The sequence below is a fragment of the Pagrus major genome, chromosome 9 (genome assembly GCF_040436345.1).
Source record: "Pagrus major chromosome 9, Pma_NU_1.0".
NCBI lineage: Eukaryota > Metazoa > Chordata > Actinopteri > Spariformes > Sparidae > Pagrus > Pagrus major.
The window spans coordinates 22,052,274-22,067,734 of NC_133223.1; the positions used below are offsets into that span (position 1 = coordinate 22,052,274).

Genomic DNA, 15,461 nt, shown 5'->3' on the forward strand with positions numbered 1-15,461 from the left:
TAGAAAACAGACCTCACTACATGCTACTTTCTGATTCCTCACTCACTTAAAAGTTGTCAAATCGTGAAGTAGACCTGTTAGCCTGTGTTAATATTTTCAGACAGCGAGAACATGAAGCCGCTCAACACCTAACAAGGTAGTAACTTTATTACCTTGTCACCATCAAAAATAAAGAGTTATTTCCAGCAGTAAAATAAATCATAAACACAACTGAAACAATTGTCCTCACTAAGAGCACTGGCAACCGTCTCATAATCCCAGGAAACTATTCAAGTGCAGACATCAGACATCTTTTTTTATGTAAAAGCAGCAGTTATAAGGTGAGCACTCTCTTATATCTGCAAAGTAGAGTTTATCTCCACATGTTTTAGACCTTTAGACCTGCATCATTTTGATTATGAATACTCAAAATGTATCATGTAAAGCCTTCTTGGTAAGTGAAAGAATGCTGTCATCCCAGGGTTCCTACCTACTCAGTAATAAACTCAGTGCGTAAGCTTATTGTAGCAGTTTTTTTGTGTGTGTGTTTCAACATACATTTCCTCTTTTCTGTGAACTGTCGCTATTTTCAAAAGGTTATGCCCTGGCTTCTTCCCGTCAATAATGACAGAATCACTGACAATGGAAAATTGCAAGGGTGACGATTGTGAGAACATGAGACGCCTGTGCAATGTACTGTATGGAGCTTTAATACAGGGAGGGCTGTGATTAGCTGCCTTCTAAATTCCTTCACTGATTGGCCGGGGCGAGGCCTAATGAGTTCCAGTGTCTGTCCTCAGTGGAGGGTCCCCACATTGTCTGCGGTTTCAAGTGTGCGTTTCAGATGGTGACGGAGCTTAAGAGAGGACGTGAATAGACAGGAAGGCTCTCTCGCCGCTCGCTCTGCCAGGTTTCCAAGCACAGTCTTGGCCCTGAGATGACAGAAATAAGAGATGGCCGTTTCAAGGATCTTCGAGGATGTTTGTTCAGTGCAGGATTAGAGCGATATACCAGTGTGAAGCTACTGAATGGGCATGTTATATATTTCTCTACTAGGGCAAGACAATTTTATTTGTACAGCATCTTTCAACATCAAGACATAAACACATCAAACAGGAGAATAAATGTTACAGCGCAGTTCAACATATGAATCAAAAGTTGCGCATTTAATTCAATGAATAGTAACCAGAAAATGTTTTAAAGCTAGTTGTATAAGCAGTGAGAGTTTTCTAGAACAGACTTTTCCAAGTTTTGACTCCGGGGACATGTGACTGGAGAGGTGCGGATAGTTCATTATCGAGGATTAAGGTAATTTATTTGTCCTTGTACAACACTGGGTAGCACAATGAAATTAAAGTTTGTAGTTTCCTTCACACAAATAGAACAAACACACAGGTAATTACATTTAGAATATTACAAAGAAAATAAAGGTTGCAAGGAGAGATTTACAATAGTCCTTTACTTTTTAGCTACATCACAGAAAAAGAAAAGAAAAGAAAAACAAACTATTTTATATGGTGGAGTGTGGAGGATGAGTTTAGGAATCTCACAGTTTAAGGAATGAAGCTGTTCCGTAGTCTGGTGGTACAGCAGCAGTTACTATATACAGTATAAAGCAATATATACAGTTATTTATATACATAGACGTATACACTCATGTAAATAATTCTGTAGTGCATTTTTTAAATCTAATTCTTCGTGAATTTAATTTATATCTAAAAATGTAGCAGGAAATGAGAAACGTATTTTGGCCCTTAATCGTTCTGTGTCCCATAGAAACTGATTACAGTATTTAATCACAGAAAACTAGTATAAAAAAATTGAGAAACTACCTTTAGTGTTGTTTGAACCTGATGTTGTTATGGACTTGACACATGCATTAGTAGTACTAGTGACATAGCAGTAATGATGCAGAGCTGACATGTAGCATAGCATTAACCAAGTAGACAATTGTATGATCAGCTTTCTGGACCAAAAGTAAGCCAAGTTATAGATGATGAATAACCTACTACAATCATCCCCTAACTGTGGTATGTGTACCAACAGCGATGGTACATAAGCGCCACCTGGTGGGACACAAGCACCTTGCTGAAATTGCACTCCAAACTGGCCCAAGACCATACATTGTCATTTAATATAATTTAATTTAACTACAGACAAAAGTTATATATACACACAAATACACATCACATAAAAAATGGTTGTCATTTGTTTGTTTGACCTATATGTCCATGGACGTGGCGTGGCGACATAGACTAGTAAGCTAACAAACACAGTCAGATTCGGAGTCCTCAGTCACTGATTATAGAGCAGCATGAGTGGAGTATTGAAATGGCTACAACGTGATAACTCAGTATTGTTTTGTTGGTATATGCAGTTGGTGGTACTTGGGAAATTTGGTTTGGTATCTAGTAGTACGTGTTCTGAAAAGTTTGGAAACCTCTGACCTAACACATTTTTTTAAAGGCTAGTTGCCAGAATAAAACGTTCGCATTGTGCATTTCTGCAAACCATATATATGTTAAATTTGCACGTTTACGTTAACACTTGTCATTTCACATCCAGATGACATATATGAGCTGGAGAAGGAGGGTGGTGTCTTGACAGCTAGGTGAAACAGCTGCCAAGCCAGAGACCTCTGTTTGAAACAGCATTTCAACATTTGTAAGCGTGAAACCACCACCACTACTTTTAACAAGACATCTGCTATGTTTGTGGCAACAACACTGGGTATTTTAATCCAAAACATGATGTTTTCCTAACCCTAACCCATTGGTTTTTGTGCCTAAACTGAACCACGTTTGTAGAAATGTACGTGTTAAATTTAACATGTGCAGTAGTATCACCATCTTTAGAATTGTGCTTTGCTGTCATCCAGATTTGGTGTTACGCAGTGTTCTTGTTTTGGGTCGATGGCATCATGATATTAAGATAGAAAGATTTAAGTGATTGTCTTGCAACTTGAGCCTCGACAGTGTTAAAGGAAGACAGACGGATCAGCTAGAGAAAAATCAGAAGGAGACTATCCTCCTTTAGGGACAGTATCGGATTCCCTTCCTCTGTAGCAATGTAGTGTCCCCGGTAAAAAGGGCAGCAAGTCGCTTTGTTTAGCCTGGCCTCATCTAATTCCTGTGTGGCCAGTGGAGGGCTTTTGAGAGAGAGTGAGAGAGGGAAAGAGAGCATGCGGGCCACAGAGGCTGCATCAGCCCCCTTAAGGAGCCATGGCCCCCGCTCTTGGAAATCCCAAGAAACTTCACACCTCTCTGTAGGGACTATAAATAGGCTCCATCTGTGCCCCCAGGCTCAGTTACAGCCTCATTCCTTTTGGCATGGTTGGAGGGCAGGGAAGGAAGCACTCAGGGCTGGAAAAGGGAGGAGGAGGGGTAGAGGGGCAGAACTAGAATCCAAAACCTACTCTCTAGTCATCGCAGATGGCTGGGTGACCTCTGCCGCATGTTTTGCAGCAAAGGAAGTCCATCGGTTCACTCTGTCATTTCCTTTCCGACAGAAACCCTCTCAACGCTCCAACTCCCTGCAGAGGCAGAATGCCAGTGACCTGGGAGCATCCACCATCTTTGGAATCTTACACCACACAGCACTCATCGCATGATTTTTTTTCCCCTCAAGCTCAGGTTCTTCACATTTCATCAATCATGCTTAGCGTAGGAGGGCACCAAGGCTGGGACAGATGCTGTGTCTTAAGATCAGTGCCTCCATCTAAGAATCCTAATTCTCGTCTTCAGTGAGAGTTCATGTCGGGATCCAAATAAGAAACTCTGTGAACTGAGGGTGAATTTGAAAGGTTACTATGCATGCATAAGCACAAGAGCACACCATCATTCCTGATAGGAGACAGTTATAGCGCCTGTCCTGGAGCAAACCTGGAGTTGATATTATGAAATGCCCTGCTTGTCCTCCCGCAAGGGCAAAGCTAGAGAGTGAGGAGGTGACAAAAAAAAAGAATCGATTCAGTCCCCCCCAAAACCTTTCTATCACAATCCCAAGAAAGCCTCTTTGTCTTAGCTGATGAAAATCAAGCTCACCACGGTCGCCGCTTTATTCAATTAACATATTTTTTATCCCTGCATGTGAGATCTCGTAGCCCGCAGCATCCCTCTCTCGACGCTAATATCACTCCAGAATGCTCATGCAAATTGGGTGAAACGATTTAAATAAAATGAAGTATCAGGCTAATAATAGTGTTTTGTTTAAATGCACCCCTTTTGTTCTCTTCCATTTTGAACTCCACTGGTTGTTGCTTCTCATTACTGTTTGCTGGTGCTTAAACATCCCAATTATCCCACTGGCTCCAAATAAAATGAATGCTAATGTTTGAATCATGGTTGTGTTGGGAGAAAGAAACTGATCAACTTCAAACCTTAGTGTGTGACAAGTACCGATTGCTGAACAAGTTACTTCTCTGAAGGTAAAATCATACATGACTGGTTGAATTAGAAAAGGGTCAAAGAACGACACTTTTAGTGCACAAGTCGGCCAACTGGAAGACCAGACTGCCAAAATAAGCATCACAGGTCATGTAAAAAAAGAAAAAGTCAGCAGGTCTGACAGTTGTCATGTATGGTCTTTGCCCTAACTGGGATATTTATAGCTCAGTATTGTCTGAGCTTGGAAGACGGCAGGCTAACTAGCCACTTGCATAATGCGCGCATTGTTCTGTCTTCACATTAATATAAGCTTCACCTTCACTTTAAAGGGGCATTGTGTAGTTTTGGAGAAAAAATTCAAACTCAGAATTTTAATATTTACAATATTAATGAAACTCAGAATTATTTTTTTCTTTTTCATAATTTTTTTCAGCATGAAATTATATTCATGTTGATGTTGACATTCATGTCGAACTAAGGATGAATTGTAATCACGTGTGTAATCCTCTGACTGTTCATCTGGCACCATCATCAGGTAAAATGTCTGTCCAATGTTTTAATCTATGACTAAACACCTGCAAAATTAATCACATTCCCATCAGACCTCAGGTGTACTTTGCGTTGAGTGCTAATAAGCAAATGCGAACACGACACACCAAACTAGGATGGTGACAGTAAACATTATACTTGCTAAACTTCAACGTGTTAGCGCTGTCTTTCTTAGCATCTGAACATGCTGACTTAAGCATTTAGTTCAGAAAACTGCTGTAGGCCAGTAAGTGGTAAGTACAGCCAAACAGAGCCGCTAGCACAGCTGTAGAGTCTTGTTTTATGTTTCCTTTACAGGTGTTTGTCTTGCGTTTACTGAACTTTAACCACACAGGCAAAAAAGTGTAGCCGTACTGTAGTTAAAGGGGCTCTGTGGAACTTCTGTGTTGTGCTGGGAGCCAGCAGTTAGATTATGCTTGCGGACTCCATTTCTAAACTAACATCAGCTACTGTTGCTCTCTGTTAGCAGAGCGGAGAGAGGCACTGAGACGAGGTATTTGAGAACGTGCATAAAGTCACATCCTTTGGACTGTCGCTGACAATCCGATCCAAATCCTTCACAAAGAAATCCACAGTCCAGCAGCATTGGACAACTTGAATTAATCGTCCACAGGCTTGTATAGGCAACAGAGAGAAACGGGGAAGGTCTCATTTTTCACGTCACGTTACAATCTGCTCACATATGAACATAAAAAAAGGGAATAATACATGTAAATTACTACAAATCGTTACGTAGAGCCCCTTTAATTACTCAAGCTTCTATCTTTGTCGCTGTATTTTGTTTTTTGAGTAAGGCCAGCGATGCAAGATTTAAAACAATGCCCCCAGCTGTATTAAAGTGGCTACATGCTGTCTCCTTGATTTGTACTTTTTTGGACATGTTTTAACCCAAGATGTCTGTCTGACTGGCATAAAGACAAAGGTTTTAATAAATCAAACTTGTGTGGGACTTTTGATTTGAGTTTCCTTCTCCTCTTTCATCATTCTGCCATCACGGATGGCACTATTGGTCACAAAGGGTGGTCGTTGAAATTGATCTCACCTGGCATGTGTCACTGCTCAGCTGAGGACCCCTCCCCTCTTCATAAGATCTGACCTCACACCTCAGAGGAGCTGGGCGCCGATGATGAATAAGTAAAGGGTTACATGTTTATTCAGAAGGAGATCATTTATCTTCCCTGATGTGATACTTAGAAGGACTCAGTAACAGCACACTAATACGTATTTAGAAACCTGTTTGTTCGAGCTGGTGGAGCGAACGTTAACCACACAGACTTCTGAAAGGCTATTTTTGATGTTTGTCATGGAAACTGGCAAATTGACGCCGGACAAAAGCAGAAACACTGCAGGCTGTGTTTTAATACGGCTCACACATGCACACTAACTCACATTTGATAAAAAAAAACAAAAAAAACAATTTGGATACCCAAATATCCCCTAAATGTCACATGCAACTCAGTGTTGTATACATATAATTCACACAATGAAACATCCATGACAGCTTAATAACCTTGAGCTTGTCTTCTCAAGCTGACCTGCTATCACGTCCTAATAAAGCCCCGCTCCACCAGGCTGCCGAATCCATTAAGATTCTATAGTGGAGCTCAGAGTGGACTGCAGCACAGGTGCAAGGACTGGGGCAGAGTTTCTATAGGGGGAAGGAGTGAAGGGAAGTCAGACTCAAAGAAGGTGCAGTGGGGTGCCGGGGGTGAGCCCAGATGACAGCTGAGGGACTGAGGCTTTCTCTGGCTTGCCCTCGCGGAGATGGGGTCAGTGAAAGCAAGTGGGGGGCGGGGATGGTGGAGGAATTTATGCGGTTCCTTCGTCATCGGGCCCTGTCGCAGGCGGTGGGGGCAGGGCTGCACCACTGGCAATGGGAGACAGATATAGACAAGAATTAAGGAGACAGAGTTTGCACTCTTAGCCTTGTCTGGGTTACTGGCATCAGCAGCTGAAAGCGCCTCTAGGTCTTCATCTCCCTTTGCTTTTACGTCACATCCTCCCCTGGAGTGTTTGGGACTGCTCGGCCCCCCAACAAAGAGCCCTAAATTGAACACAGGTGCTGTGACACACATTGTCAGTGACTAGAAATAAACAAGGGGCTCATTATTAGATCTGAAAGACGCCTCTTCCACCACCTGTCCACCACCTAAAGCTGGCTCCTTTGACAGTTCCTCCAACACAAATTTGCACTAGTTTGATCAGCTTTCTTGCCACAAACTTTTCCACACATATATTTTCTAAATGTGTTTGTTTCAGCGGATGTAAGATGCTCATACTGAGTGAAATATTCTTCCAAATATGTCATGCTCCTATGGCTGCACCATTACAGATATTCTAGATATGTTGTGCATCATTTCGTACACATTTACCCCAAATTCACCCTCATGTAGGCTGATTATGTTTTTGGAGCTGTGCTGTATTTCAAATAAAGCACAGTGCATTGCTTGGGTACACACAGTCAGTAAAGATGGAGCCATTGATGAGTTCAGCAGAGCTGCAGTTACAGATGAGTTACTCTCACATCATCAGTGATGATGGTGGATTTTAAAAAAAGTGTCTAATCATGATAGGCAGCATTTTTTAAAATAATCTCCACCCTGTTGAAACTGATTACGATGTTAGCTGGCAGGATGAGACCCTGAAGATGTAAAGGTAGATAAAGTCGTGAAACTAGACGATAAGTAAACAGAATTTAGGTTAATTTACACTCAACTACAGTACATCTCAGATCTTCACTGATACTCCTGTGCGTAGGGCATATGACTACGAACTCCTTTTTCATTTCTGGGAAACCCTCCACGCCCTATTTCCAGCTCTGACCATTCATTGAAACATAACTTCTGCCTGACAGAGCCTGGTGTTTACCAGAGTAATTAACATGTTATGCAATTCCACATTGGATCGCAATTTTGTCAATTTTTGTCTCCTAGAGATGCGAGATTGTTTTTTGTCACATGAAATTAAAAATGTGCAAACCAGGTAACAAAAATGACGTGCCTTCTAAATCCTAAAACACTAACACGATCCACAAGTGGTCGAGAATGTTCCACAGATGACTCCAGGTTGTGCGTAATGGCGCGCAACGCTGTGCGTAAAAGTGGACCCGTTCACTTCAGAACAGGAAGTCGCGTACTCGGCCCCAGGTAACCCTCGACATGGTTTCCAATGTTTTCGTTTTTGATTATCGATATACGACCTAAATAAACACCACCTGGCGCAACTCCATATTCCATGTTTAGAGAGGACCCCTCCACACACACACCCCCCCTCCCATCCGCTATCCAATCCTCACACGGGGACAGCGTTGACGGGGGTCAAGAGGAAAAATAGCCTCATATATATACGCCCAAGCGGTGATTTCTTGCTCCGAGTCCCCTCCACTCTGTTCTACACTCCTTGTGTTGTCACCCAAACCGGGAATTGTCTGTGTTTCAGGGTCTAAGTAGTTCTACTATCAGCTGAGATGGCACCCAAGAAGGACGTTAAGGCTCCCGCCAAGAAGGCCGAACCTGCACCTGCACCAGCACCCGCACCCGAGCCTGCCCCTGCTCCTGCCGCTCCCGCCGTCGACCTGTCCGCAGTCAAGGTACAATGACCGTGAACGCATGAGCTCTGCTGTGGGGAGGGATGGAGATAGGATGATGGCTGCTCAGGAGGAGCTGGGATTTGACTGTTAGTGGTTCTTTTTAGAGGACTCCTTGAGGAGTGTTTTTCTTCTTTTTTTTTTTTAAATTTCGGGCATTTGAAGGAGGAACAACATGAGAATAACAGAGGACTGCTTTGATCAAAGGTGTCAATGTGTTTACAGTGCAAATGCAGCCTAATGGCGCATGCATCAGATCTAGAATGAAGGTTGTGTTGTTGGTGTTTTTTGGACAAAGTCTGATTAAACTGGGACTTTGTTTTAATGCAAATCTTAATCAGCACACACAGGTTTATATGAGTGGATGCAGCACAGTATAGTAATAATGAGTAAATGAGAGCAGCAGCTGCAGGTTTGAATGATCACACTCAGAGCTGCACAGAGGATGACTAGAACCATGGATAGCTCACCATGGTTCAGACCACGCCCCCCTGTTCTCTGGATTGGACTAACACAGCGTCGACTAATGTGTGATGGCAATGCAGGGTGACACCAAATGTGGACATGTTAATGTAGCTAAAGATGGACCTCCACAGATCGGGTGCCACCATGTGAAGCTAATTTTGGCAAAGAGACAAAGTTTAATCCCTGTGCAGACCTGATTAATTAGTCCTGATTGAGTGGAGATGCCTGGTTATTCTGGCCTCCAGCAATCAAAGTGGTTGTGTTGATGATAAGATGCCATGTGAAAATGTTATGTATTAATATGGCTGCTTTGTATTGGCTTCTAGATCGAGTTCAGCGCAGACCAGATTGATGGTAAGTACACCTCCAAACAGTCCATGAAACTCTTTTCCCAAAATATAATATCTTTTGGCCTCCTGTCTGGAAAATCTCACTCTATCACTTCACAGGAGTCTTTAAAGTTAGAGAGTAAAACAACATGGAATACTAAAGGTGAGATCGATGGCAGCCTGCCACAGACATAGTGCAGGGTCTGACAGGTCATATAACAAATGGTCACCTCTGTCATTTCTGTCTTGTGAAACCTGATAGTCTGGAAGCGAAGGAGCCATTCGAGTGTCCCGTACATTTTAAGTGAACAAAAAGACAGAAACAACCATAAAAACTTGAATTTTACATCAACATAAACATCCAAAACATCAAACAAAATAATAGTTTGTTGGCTAAATGCATTGATGGTTATATTTGAAAGAAAAAGAAAAGAAAAATAAGAAAAATGTCCACATTAAGTCTCAAGGCTGTCAGGTGTTGTCAGTGCAACATTTTGCAAGTAAAAGTAGTGAATAAAAGGTAAAACAGTAACTAAATCATCTTGTTTCTGGTTAAAAAGCGTTCAGATTATATCACTTATTAATAAAACTGCATGTGAAGAGGTTCATTTATTAAGTGGAGGCCCGAGTGTCACAAATCAATCCAGCCAATCCCTGAGTCCTGATATGAACTGCAGATTGTTTGTTGGCTGCTTGTTGTTGTTGAAAAGTGACTCCATGTAAATAGATCAGTGATATCAAACTTTTAAAGTATTTCCAGAGGAAGTATTTCTAGCAGCTCATTTCAGGGATTACACGAGGATACTTTAGAATAGTCAAGCGTTTCATATAAACAAAAAAAATTTCCCCTCTGACCCTTGATTGGATCGGAGCAGACCGTTCCTGGCAGGCTGCTCGTTACACTGCAGTCAGCATTCCCTACTTTTACTCCGCTCGCCCACAGAGGGCCTTGCCTTTAAAAGGAGGGGGCTCATATTCTCAGCTATGTTTATCAATTCCAAGGTGGTCTTTTAAAAGGGTTCAGAGAGAGAGAGAGAGAAGGGAGACAGCTGAGATGGAAATAGTACGAAGGGTGACGGAGCTCGACAGGAGTCGGTCCATTCAGCCCAAAATACCCTAACCTATAGAGACATCTTGCCCTTGTTATACGTTTCTGCTGACAGGTTGTAGAGGAGCTGCCTCCACCTGCTGGCAGGTGTTCCAACAGCCCCAGCTACCTCTGCTGACAAGCTAACAACCGTCTCCAACGGTTGGAAAAATGCTGTAGGACATGGAAAGATATATATTCTTTTTTTTGAAGTAACAGCGGTGTAGATTATTATATGTTCAAAGGTCTTAATTGGCCTATTAAAACTGGACATGATTTTCAGGCAAATAAATAAACACTTTAAAGCACATAAATATCAAAAATATACAAATGGATCCACTGTTGGCTTCAGTGTTATATTTTGAACTGTGGATAAAACTCAGCTCTAAGCCAATCTCTAGTGCAGCACTGACATATAATAAATATAAGAAAAATTATTTTGAATTATTGTTTTAATACCATGCTGTAATTAACAATACACAAATAAAAAAATACCCTGCAGACTGACTTATTTAACTTTATACAGGACCTGTCACTTTCTAAAGGAATTACCATATTGCATATGATAATAAACTTCTTATTTATTTATATAGCACATTTAAAAGCAGAGTTTACAAAGTGCTTTGACAAGCAAGCAAAAGCAGGAAACTTGGGAAGACGATATTACAGAATAAACACTCGACAGTCGAGCCGAGTCTGAGGAGAGTTAAAACAAAAAAGGCAGAACACAAAATGTAAAAACACAAAAAGTCAATGTGAGTAATTACAATTAAATGGAGTAAAAGCGATAAAACAGGCAAAGTCACAGTAAAAAAGTAAAGCAAACAGAGATAAATAAGAGAATAAAACCAATAAAGGACGACAGCAGTTTGATAGTTTAAAGTCCCTCAAGCAAAAAGAAGATACCGTTCAGACATCATATACTCACTTCTGAACAGTTTACAAACGGAAATAAGTTGATAAATATGAGGACACTGGCTTCATGAAGGTGATGATGTCCTCTCGTCCCTCCTCTCCACAGACTACAGGGAGGCCTTTGGCCTGTTCGACAGGGTGGGCGACGCCAAGGTGGCTTACAACCAGATCGCTGACATCATGCGCGCTCTGGGACAGAACCCCACCAACAAGGAGGTGACAAAACTGCTGGGAAACCCCTCCGCTGACGGTAAGAGCATGTGTAGCGTTTGTTCTACGTTCAGGATTTGTATGATTATGGTCAGGTTTTATAGGTTGTTTGGATATTTTGTGCTATTTCTTTTATTTAAATGTGATCATTCCATTCAAAATAATTAGAAACATGTCAGTCTTTCCCAAATTATTTAATTATTCTTGGGAGTGAAAGGCTACTGCAGACTGCCAGACAAACATGGTACTACCTCTAGTTTTGTTAATGATAATGATAAAATGACATTTGTATGGATGGCCGCATGATCTGTAGCCTGCGGCATTATGAGCAGCACTTTGAATAAACCTTGCTAAAACCGATCAGTAAATCAGAGCAGAAGGTGATGTTTGTTTCGATGGTGTCGCAACTTTAAAGTGGGTATAGTTTTGGAAGAAGATATTAAAAAATAGCTGCTTTTGTGGCTGTAAACAGTCACGTTCAATCAAATCACATGCTTGCCTTTGCTTTCAAATCAGTCTGCACATTAAATGTGCTATGGAACAGATTACAAACATGTCTCAGAAACGAAGCCTATACATGTTTTGAGCACATAGTCAACAGGCTGAATCTCACATTTGAGCTGCCAGTTAGTGGTAGAAATGCACTGTTTCACCCCATCACACCATGAAGTACGTCATACTGCTCTTTGCACTATGCAATGCAAACTATCCACACCCTGCTTGGATGTTTGGTGAGGTCAACAAATCTCGAATCTTTGCACCCTCAGAGATCAGTGAAACAATGCTTATCTTTAAGTCATGAATTGGTCTGGTGGTCCTTATACTGTATGATTTTGTTAGATACTTTTGATGCGTGCCTCTCATCTGGACTGTGCAGACAGCCGACGATGCAGCTGCAAATCTCTATATCCTAAAAACCAAAACAGCCCCATGATGTGTAATGATTACTGAAAGAACCACAGCTGTACCTCACTCTGCACAGTCAAGACTGTAGCAAGTCGTACCAAATACACGGAAAATACAGAAAGAAACTAAGCATTTATACTGTCTACTGAAAATGTGTCCATGTGGCAGCTGTTGTCTCAAAACCTGCCTGGCTTGTCCACCTCTGCACGTAGATGACTGTCATCTCTGCTTTCTTCAACGCAGACATGAACAGCAAGAGAGTAGATTTCGATGGTTTCCTGCCCATGCTCCAGACCATCATCAACAGCCCAAACAAGGCCGGATTTGAGGACTACGTTGAGGGTCTGCGCGTCTTCGACAAGGAGGGCAACGGCACAGTGATGGGCGCTGAGCTGCGTATCGTTCTGTCAACACTGGGTGAGTCATGTCGGGGCGCTTGTGTGTCTTTCTGTGTATGTTGGTGTGCGTATAGTGTGTGTGTGTGTGTGTGTATTCATACCTGTCATCCTCTGCCTCCCCCTACAGGAGAGAAGATGACTGAGGCTGAGATTGATGCTCTCATGGCAGGACAGGAGGACGAGAACGGCTGTGTCAACTACGAGGGTGAGAAACAATATGATATCAAGAACAATAATAAATGTTAAGAACAATATAGAACATTAAGGGCTCTATAGGTTGTAATGTACTTTTTATATTTTAACAGTCTTTTAGATTCCACACTGGTTGTGTATTATTAAACACTGATTCCCACTCAGGGGGTTTGGACTCCCACTAGGGGTCGCCAAAGCCGCACTGGGTAAAATGCTTTTGAATTATAAGGGGCGTAAGAAAACTTAATATTATCGATATATTTTTATAAATAAATATATTCCGAAATATTTTGAAATAAGTAAAACAAACCTCAGCATTTCATTCATTTCTGTGAGGACATGTGAAGACAAGCTATTTTTACAGAGCCTTCACTCTGCTAAACAGCCTCGTCCTGCATTAGTAATGTAGAGTATGCAATTAAAACTGAGCTAATAGAAAACTGGCCAAGCGTAAGGTAAAGTACTACACTAAATTTGTGAAGAAAGAAGCTTATAAGGTATACATGATTGTTAAAAATACATATAATACATAATACTCTGCTCAAAATTCATCTGAACTGCTCCTTTCACACAGACTTCCTGCTGTTATTGAGTTCAATATTTGGGTTAATTGTTCAGTTGGTCAGTTGTTCTGTACTGTTATTGTTAGTCAATGACAATAATGTAAAATATCTGTAAAATGTGTCACCTCGTCATGGGTTGCCAGTTTACTTAATGATAGAAAGGGGTCCCTTTTATCAATTCATTTTTCACTATTAGCTTTAGATCATTTTAAAGTTGCACTCCACCAAATTTAACTATTGAAGCTGTATGTCTTCTTTGGCTAAATCTTTTGAGTGCCCCTCTAAATGCTCACATAACCCAGAAAATGAGTTGTCAATTTTCACCTTTGATAAGATTTCCCATTAAAGTATATATAGAATGTATATATAAGAATTTTGTAAACCTGACTAAACCTGTTTTCTTGTGTTATAGTCAATATCTCATCTGTGTTATGCTAAAAGTAAAGTTCGTACACATTCCTCTCCTCACTCACTCATCTCCCCTCTCTTCTCTCCACCCTGTCTGCCGCTCCTGGTCTTCATCTGCAGCCTTTGTCAAGCACATCATGTCTGTTTAAGGACCCTGCCACTGCGGTGGTGAGCATCGTATAAGTGCAGACCCCATGGTGTCGCGACATCCACTCACTGTTTCCTGTACCACCTGAGGAAGCAGGGGGAACAAAGGACTATGAGATGTCATTTCCTGAATCCTTTTGTTTTGTTCTACACTTTTTTTTTGTCCAACTGGTGCTTTTCTTCCCCCTCTCCTCCTCTTCCTCCTGCTCTACGGAAAGCCGAGCCGATTTCCCACAAGATGTCTCTTCATCGCCATCCAAGTTTCCCTCTAAATGTTTTTTTTTTTTTTTTGTCGTCACTTGTTTTCACAGTGGAACAGTGATGGAGGGGACCGTGGGATATTCATGACCATCCCCTCCTGTCACTTACTGTCTGGCTAGCTCTCTATCTGCCAGTGAAGTGACTGGTTTTGACCAGGACTGGCCATCAAAATGAATCCACTCCTCGCCCAAACCCATCCCTAGGTCTTAACTTATTGTATCCTCTGGCATTTCACAATAAACTTTTCACAAACTCCCATTTTACTTCCACATTTTTGACTCTATTTGTTTGATGCAGATCATTTGCATACATAATTCAGCCAGATGCATGTGTAACAAATAGTTTGACATTTTGGGAAATATGCTCTTTGGCTTTCCTGCCAAGAGTCAGATGAAAACATTGACACCACGCTCCGTCATTTCCCTGTTTTTGTAGGTTAAACAGTGACATAAGTATATATTTAAATTTTCATGTGTTATGCGATCAAAGTCTAAAGTTTTTCACAAGCCATAATCCCACATCTCTGGCAACACCTGAGGTTTTGACTAATAGCTGAAAAAAATCATTACCACCAGTAAATAGGACGAACCTTAGATACGACTTAGCAACTGGAGATAAACTAGTCCGCTCAGCTCATAGAACCCAACTAACCCAACCTAACTAAATATAATTTGACGGCATGCATGTGACAACAAGACAAGCTAGCTAACCAGCCTTGTCACTGTCCCCATCAAGATCACAATAAAAAATTGGCCATATGTAGCCAAAGTCGGCTGAAGTAATGTGTTACAGGCGCCATCCTGTGCCATTTAATTTACATCTGACTTTGAGGTGTCTGCAGCCAGCTTACGCCAGTGGCTCTCATTTTGGCTGTAGCACATTAATTTAGAGCGGTGAACAGATGCTGGAAGTAGCTCCATAGGGGTCAGTTACACCCTGCAGCCAAACACAATCGAGTATTTACCCAGATCATGGTATAAACTGTGTTAATCACTGAGCTTTAGGAGCAGTGATAAAAAGTACCCAGAATTCATACTTGAGCAAAAGTAAAGATATTGTTTTAAAATACTGTAGGACTTTG

At 41.4% G+C, this 15,461-nt stretch overlaps 1 protein-coding gene across 1 annotated transcript; it reads left to right on the forward strand.

Moving 5' to 3' along the window:
• The first annotated feature begins 8,284 nt into the window (after positions 1-8,284).
• Positions 8,285-14,638, forward strand: myl1 (myosin, light chain 1, alkali; skeletal, fast). The gene is made up of 6 exons (XM_073474034.1): positions 8,285-8,502; positions 9,291-9,318; positions 11,402-11,545; positions 12,655-12,828; positions 12,937-13,014; positions 14,093-14,638. The coding sequence occupies exons 1-6, from the start codon at positions 8,380-8,382 to the stop codon at positions 14,119-14,121; spliced, it is 576 nt and encodes a 191-aa protein (XP_073330135.1). The 5' UTR covers positions 8,285-8,379; the 3' UTR covers positions 14,122-14,638.
• The last annotated feature ends 823 nt before the right edge of the window (positions 14,639-15,461 follow it).

Excerpts from the sequence above, each read along its gene's own strand:
- myl1 (XM_073474034.1), top strand. The coding sequence starts at position 8,380 with ATGGCACCCAAGAAGGACGTTAAGGCTCCCGCCAAGAAGGCCGAACCT. Across the intron at positions 9,319-11,401 it reads CAGCGCAGACCAGATTGATG|ACTACAGGGAGGCCTTTGGC; the intron begins GTAAGTACACCT and ends TCCTCTCCACAG. Across the intron at positions 13,015-14,092 it reads CGGCTGTGTCAACTACGAGG|CCTTTGTCAAGCACATCATG; the intron begins GTGAGAAACAAT and ends CTTCATCTGCAG.